This window comes from Cyphomyrmex costatus, unplaced genomic scaffold (assembly GCF_001594065.2).
Source record: "Cyphomyrmex costatus isolate MS0001 unplaced genomic scaffold, Ccosl1.0 scaffold455, whole genome shotgun sequence".
In the NCBI taxonomy this organism is placed as follows: Eukaryota; Metazoa; Arthropoda; class Insecta; order Hymenoptera; family Formicidae; genus Cyphomyrmex; species Cyphomyrmex costatus.
In genome coordinates, this window is record NW_017278801.1 from 15,536 (window position 1) to 23,409 (window position 7,874).

The 7,874-nt window shown below is 30.8% G+C and overlaps 1 protein-coding gene across 1 annotated transcript; it reads right to left on the reverse strand.

Moving 5' to 3' along the window:
- Positions 1-2,035: 2,035 nt before the first annotated feature.
- On the reverse strand, positions 2,036-4,140 carry Rilpl (Rab interacting lysosomal protein like). The gene is made up of 6 exons (XM_018544629.1): positions 3,775-4,140; positions 3,515-3,659; positions 3,255-3,382; positions 2,620-2,990; positions 2,436-2,534; positions 2,036-2,360 (listed from the first exon to the last, which is right to left on the reverse strand). The coding sequence occupies exons 1-6, from the start codon at positions 4,084-4,086 to the stop codon at positions 2,237-2,239; spliced, it is 1,179 nt and encodes a 392-aa protein (XP_018400131.1). The 5' UTR covers positions 4,087-4,140; the 3' UTR covers positions 2,036-2,236.
- Between the last annotated feature and the right edge of the window lie 3,734 nt (positions 4,141-7,874).

Sequence of the window (7,874 nt, forward strand, 5' to 3'; positions counted from 1 at the left end):
TAATTTTATCGTTATTTTATGTACTATAATATATTTTTTCTATGTTCGCAACACTAACAGCGATTTTACTCTCATTAGCCCTTTTTATCTTGTTATTTGCAATTTTCGAGAGTCTACTTTTATATTTAATTGTTAAATTTGAAAATATTCAAATTCGTTCGGCTTACTGCCAAATGCAAGCGTGTGGCGAGATAAGACTGCTCGATGAGGCGCGCGTTCACAGTCGCTAGGCACGTTGATACCAAATATCGCTTATAAACAACGTGCCTAGCAAAGAACGTGCGTTTCTCCGGGCAATCTTATCGCATGGTTCCATTTGACTATTTTCAAAAATTAATAACTTGTTAACTAATACGAAAAATGCAAAATGCTAAATAGAGGTCTTTTCGATTCAATTTAATTCGTTCTGTATACACGAGAGTGCTTTGCCAAAAATTACGGGGACACTATACATACACATATGCGCGCGCGCGCGCGCGTGTGTAGATATTGACGATTTTTTAAAATTATATCGTCATATATCCGAGAAAAGCATATTTTTATACGAACGTCTCACACAGTGAAATGAATATACTGTTAAATCTCAACTTGTGTTTTATAAGAGTATATTTACTCTGTAATCTGTTGTAATCTGAAAAAAAGAACTCATTCATTTTTATATTAATACATGGCACAAATCGTGAAATGTAATCAATGCAATATCGTGTTCATAGACAGCTATAAATAAGATAAAAAAATCGAATATGTGTAGATATGTTATTACTTACATTGTACAAAAAATAAAAATGATGTACAAATTGCGAAACATTATGTGTGTTTAATCATGAATACATTTTGACACACTTAACATATTCATGTTACAATAAATTAGAGATGTGCGAACTATTCGAATACGAATCGAATCAAATCAAGTAAAATTCGATTTGATTCGTATTCGAATCGCTATGATTGGGCTTAAAGTTAAATAGTGAAACGCAAATGCAAGAGTGATAAATTTATTTGATGGTCAATATAAATTTGATGCACGATTATGCATGCGATTAATCAAATTTTAAAATATAATAATTATTGTTAATTTAAAAGTCTTTGATCTCTATCAAGTTTCTTTTTCTTCCAGTCAATGGTTTTTGTGTTGACCAAGTTAGTCGCATGTATAATACGCACTAGACTCGTATTGGCCATCGACTTATAACTAGTTTTATATTTAATATTTAAATATATTATATATATATACATATTTCAAAAAACTATATCATAATTAATGTCTTTTTATATAAAAATAATTTTATCTACATATTAGAATTTAACTGACAATATAATTATGCTGTTAAAAAGTAAAAGTTATGATTCGATTTGATTCGAAATAAAAAAAAAAACCTTGATTCGCACATCTCTACAATAAATTTATAAAGTTAAAGAGTTAATAAAAAATAAAATATAAAAACTATGGTGTTTTGAATGTAGAATTTATTCTAAAAATTACGTTTAATTGTAAAGCTGGGTAGAATAGATTAATTCATATTTAGATAATCGATAGAATAAAGAAAATTATTAAAAGATAAGATATATATGTACCTATATATATATATCACTCTTTGAAGCTTAGCAAACAACAATTGGATACTTTGGTATCTATGTATATATAGAAAGAACGAGACCTGTTTCACACTAGACACAATTAGAAACCTCATCAATGCACATTTGAAACTACACGCACCTAGTGAGTTCGAAAAAACTGGAATATTTTTTTTCTAATCTGATGCTATCTTTTTGTTACATACATTACGAATATCGTACGTATCTATTAATTTCAATGAATTCAACGTGTAAAGGGGAATAAATAGAAAAAAAAAAGAGAAATATTATAATGTACTAAGATTGTGCAACTAAATACACATTGTCTTTTTTTTTTCTGACATCTATACAATTATGTACATGCACACAAATTTTTTCTGTTATATATTATAGATTTATACAAATCTAGTATTTTCTCTATTCACTCATCGCATGCACGTCTATCTACTATGAACCAGGTCTCAACAATATCAAACTATCTTTCTTACAGGAATTGCTATTTCTACGTTAAAATATCTGATGTAAAATTGTATGTATATCGAGCAGTCAGAGAATGTGATTACATAAATAAAAAGTCTAGTCCTAAGCGACGTCATCCTTGGTTATCGTTCTCGACAAGTTCTAATTACTTAAAATTATCCAACGCATTTTTAAAAAAGCATTATATAGATGTATCACAGGTACTGTTACCAGATAGGGCCATCTTTGAAAGACTAGAAAGACTTCGTCTGGGACTGCTACCTCCGAGAAAGCTGCTGCTAGACTCGGAGAATATTTTTCGGAAGCTAAAGTAAAGTTTAAAATCGCTTTAGTTATATGTTACACACAAATACGAAGAAACGAAAATGATAAACACATACAATTTACGAATTCCAGATTCAGAGGATTTTTTCCATGGCGCATCATCTGGTTCATAAGGAAGCGGTCCTTGCACGGGTGCATCTTTGTCATCCTCAGGACTGAAACAACATGAAAGAATACGAATATTTTTTATGGAAGCGAAGAATTTACATACATGAATTTCAATTATTCTCAATGACTTACATTTCCGGTTTTGGTCTGTATAATTCTAATTCGTCTTCGAGATCCGAAACTCTTGCCTTCAATTCATTTCGCTCGTGTAAAATTTCTTTTAACTCGGCAGTCGTAAATCTGGGTCTATCAGGATCATCTAGGTCATAAATCGCTTTGTTCGTCAAATCGGGACAGCCTTGTAATTTACTCAAATCTTCATTTTCTTTCTTAGCCATGCCAAGTCGTCCCCGAAGTTTTAGAAGTTCCCGATTCTGATCCTGCAGTTGAGCTAAAAAGTCGGCCCTTTCTTCCACTAAACCTCGTGCTTGCATTTGCGCTTGTCGTTGTTTACGTTTCAATTCCCGTCCCAGTACGGTAAGTTTCTCCACTTGAGCACTCAACTGTACAGCACATATTATTTATTATGTACAGCTTATAACAAAATCACAAATTTTCATGTGTGTGTTGAAACATAATTTTAAAATAAAATCTTCTCTTTAAATTTCAAAATACTCTTGGAAATGTATATCTCAAGTATAATAGATACAAGATATATGTATATTTATGTTAAAAACATATCTTATGTCTATTTTAAAGAAATCAGATTGTGCATAATCTGTTGAGATTTGTGCATCATCAACAGATTGGACATAAATACCAATTACATTTTCAATTTCTGTAGTTTTTTGTGACAATTCTCGATCTCTAGCACGAATCTGCTCTCGTTGTTTATCTATCATAGACCTCAAATGTTGCAAGACTGCTATATCAACTTCTTGACTGGCTGTGATATCTAAAAATTAATAAAAACAGTTATTTCATTCATTTGTTAATTTGTACACTGTTCTGTCAAACGTATTTCCATACGTTTAACAAAACCTTTTAATAATTACTGGATTAGTAACTGGTTAATTGGTGTTAGTACTTGTTTGTTTACTGCTGTACTGACTATCACTACGTGATTCATGCAGAGATTCGGCTAATCGTCTATTTTCTTCTTGTAATCTAGTAACCATTGCTACCAAGTCACGCGATTCTTGTCTCCAGTGTTCTTCAATTTGTTCCAGTTCCTAAAAGAATGAAATAAACTTGACAAATACATAACTGTGATATCAAATATACGATCATGAATTACAAATTGTACTAAAATGTTGTTAACTACATAATTGTTAAACCATCGGCTACCTTTTCAAATCGTTGCCTATCTTCGGCTTTTCCAATCTTATCGCTCTCCAGCTGAGAGATCTTGGTACTCAGCTCTTGCACCATGGTATTTTCCCGTTCATTTTTAGTAGCGAGATTCTCAAGTAGCTCCAGAGCGTTGATTACCTTTGGCATTAAATTGGTCACCGACTCCACACCAAACAGATCTATGAGCTTCTCACATTCCTTCCCAATCTCCGATGCGATATCGTACACATCCACCACTGACACATCAGACGCAACAGAATATTCTTCCATTTTGCAAGTTGCGTTACCTCTCAGACAGAAAGGCATGAATACAACTTTTTGCCGCAGCAACGTTCTACACGTAGATCTGCTCACCGCTACGGGAAGGAAGTCTCATAAAGACGTTTCGCGCGTTCGGGAATTATCGCCTTCCTACGTCTAATGTTTCGTATACACTTGTGCGATCCTCGACAGGAGATCGTACACAGGACAACGTTATGTTATAGATAATCACAGCCAAGCTACACGAAATATGCTGGTGCCGCAGATAAGTGTATATACGTGCCTGTAGGTTTGTGATAAATAAATCGCGTGACTTATAGGTGTGGCGTTATAATTTTCAAAACGACAGGAGCCGCGCAATCACACGTCGACGGACATTCGCATTACGCACTCGTTGCTTCTTAGATCGAATGTCGGCCTGAGAAGTGCAACGGACCCCGGTGATGTCATAGCAATTCTATCAAAACGTCACGTTTAAATTCCGGTCGCACACGCAGAAGTTACGGCGGAGCAGATGATTGAGATTATTACGGCGTGTATATATATATTGTGTGTGCGTGTGCGCGATTCATCGAGCCCACAGAGAGAGGAACGCCTTCTCTCGGAGTATCATGAAACGTCTAGAGGGGATTATATTCTTTTCCTATCGACATTCTAATAATTTGTATCTGTTGCACAACGATGCGAAACAAAAATCGCGCGAAAAAATGATATTTTTATATATATAAATTATTTATATATATAAATTGAACGAGCGATCTTTTATCGATTAATTTATTGTCCGCCGCTTTTTAATATGTCTGAGGAGAGGACTCAATCCGAGAACTGAAACTTGTAACATTATTTATACATATATACTTATTTATTATCATATTTATCTGTTTAAAGGCGAATTAGCGTTATGTTAATGTTTATCAAATTATAATTATCGAAAGTAGTTATTAATTATATGTTTTATTGTTGAACAAAAATCTTTATTGACTCTTATATCGCCCTTGACTTCATATTGTTTATTTATATATAAATTACGCACATCACGCATATAATAGCAAAAAAGCTAATAAAATATAAGCTTCCCAGTGAGAAATGATAATAAAATCGACATCATGTTGATATTTGACGTCGAAATCATCAATTCGATTCACGTTGACGATTCCATTGTCATTTCTCACTGGGTTTTATAATTATTATGTATATGTTCATATTGCTATACAGAAAATATAATAATTATTGCGTGATAAAAGAACGAAAAAAGTAACAAACTTATTTCTGATACTTTTGAAAAATATTCTAAATCAGATTTTATTATTTAAATTATACAAATTAATAAAGCGTTATTTTTAACATTTTAACGATAGATTTTTAGAAAATGATGTTTCAAGTTGAAAATATTATATATAATTTCAGATGGCAGAAAGTTGAAAAGCACTCCATATCATCGATTTTTGCATAAAAAGCACCAATGCAAGGTTGGTAACCATAGGAGTACGTATACTGTTGGATCGTTAGATATATTATAACATCATGTCTAGATAATTGTGCGAGTAAAGAGATCATATGAATTGTCTATGAAGTCTCAGAGACAAAGGATAATGAGCGAGCAAGAAGACATCGAGATTTCGATAATTCGAATGGAGAAACTTTTGACGAGCGTTACGAACAGGATAGAGGAATCGGTATTTTTCAAAATTTACATTTGATTTAAATGAATTTATTTCTTTGTTTTCTTAGTATTAATTTTTTTCTTTTACGTTTTTTCTGTTTAAAAAAGTATTTATTTTAGATACCTCTCACAAAATTTTTCTTATTTAATTCTTATATAATTTTATTTCATATTTATTTCAGCAACTTTCACTCAATTCCAAACTTAATATTTCGTCGTATGTACCACAAACTTTTAGAACACACATGATTGGCTGTCGAATAGAAGTTCCGAAGTTTCAATAATTTTTCTCCAATCAGCCAATCTGACAAAGAACAAAAGAAAATATATCAATGGTTAAACGTAACCAATGTGATTCCTATAGGCGTAAAATATTTCTATAGAATGTTATATAAATATTAATAAAAAATTAAAATAAGTTATTATAATATTTTGAAAGAGAATATTTTATGAATGTTATATGTCTACTTATATAATATCCTTGATATATTTCCTTTAATATTCCTGAAATATTATTAAACGTATTTATTAATTTTAATTACTTTTATATTAGTGCAATTTTAATTCACAATGAACGAAAAAGTCTTATTAGTCTAAGCTGCAATAACATTTCGGTGTGATTTTACATGCATATGTATATCCAATTTTATAATTACGCGCCAAAATCATTTTCAGTCTTTAAACGTATACTTATTAAACTGAATCGCGGTGTAACAGTTTTTAATATTCATACAATATTACAATAACATTAAGTAACGTTACTTTCAATAATTGTATAATATTATCAAGAATGAACATATAATCATCCATTAATATTTCAAAAATTTTATTTAATATTTTATAAAAATATTTTTAAAATGTTACATGTAATATTCTAAGAATATGCCTAAAATATTACTTAATATTAAATAATATTATACGTCTATAGGGATAATGCGTTAATTTCACACTGAAAGTCCTGAAAAATGTTACATTCCTAAAATTAAAAGTTATCAAAAAAGTAACTTGTAACTGTAACTTCGTTACAAGTAACGAGTTACTTCCATTCCATGCGTTTATCTATTTGTGAGAATTAAATTTAATACTATCGCAATTTACATCCTGCCTTATAGTTCTATGCCCTTTTTAAGATTTTAGTTTTAAAGCCACTTGTAATTTTTGTTTATTTAAAAAAAAATAATCTTGATCATATTATCCTTTATTATTACTTAATAGATTAAAAAATGTGAAGTCGATGATTCGCTATTGCTTCGAGAAATCATTGATCTCATTAAGCTTTTCAAAAAATTTGTTACATCCCGTATGAAGAAAACTCCCGATGTAGAATGTATGCATACTATCAATTTGCACGATTGCCGCACGAAAATAGCGGAAGTATTGACGGAACTCGAAGGTAAATTTATTGAAGGATAACTGTTGTTGTAAAATACGCATTGTTTGAACACACTCTAAAGTATCAATTACTACGACAGCTTTGCAGGAAATGTCTGAAGAACAAAACTCGAGGTCTACAATTTTTCTAAGGGATATTGTTTCCTGCGTAAATAATGAGGAAGAGATAATACGAAGTATCAAGAAAACATCCGAAGTAGAGATACCAAAAGAAATGTAATGAGAAATTTATTATTTATTAAAATAAAATTCACGTTGCTTTGTTGTATTGTAATTCCTTAACTATTTTTATTTGTAGAGAGGAATCAATGCGAGAAATGATAAATATAAAGGAACGAGAGGAAACACAAAAAAAGATACTACAGTCTGAAATAGATTTAGCAGAGCGCAGATTATACAACATTACAGAATTCAATGCAGCATCCGAAAAAAAACTTTTTGACATATGGTAAATGTGGGACAATGTCCGTAAAAAGATGCGTTTAATTAAAGAATATCTGTTATATTATCCAGAAATATAAATAAGTAATTGTAATAATCAATTTTATTAATGTTATAATTCAGTGCAAACATTGAACAACAATATATTGTGCTTCTTGCTAAATACGATTGTGATATCGGCACGACTCACGCGTTAAAAGAAGAATTATCAAAAAACAACGAAATTATTAAAGAAAAAATTAAAGAAATGGAGGTTTGTAAGATATTTAATCTTAAATTCAACATGTACAATTTTTCCAAACTATCATTAATTTTTTTTCATTAGGATCGGCTGGCC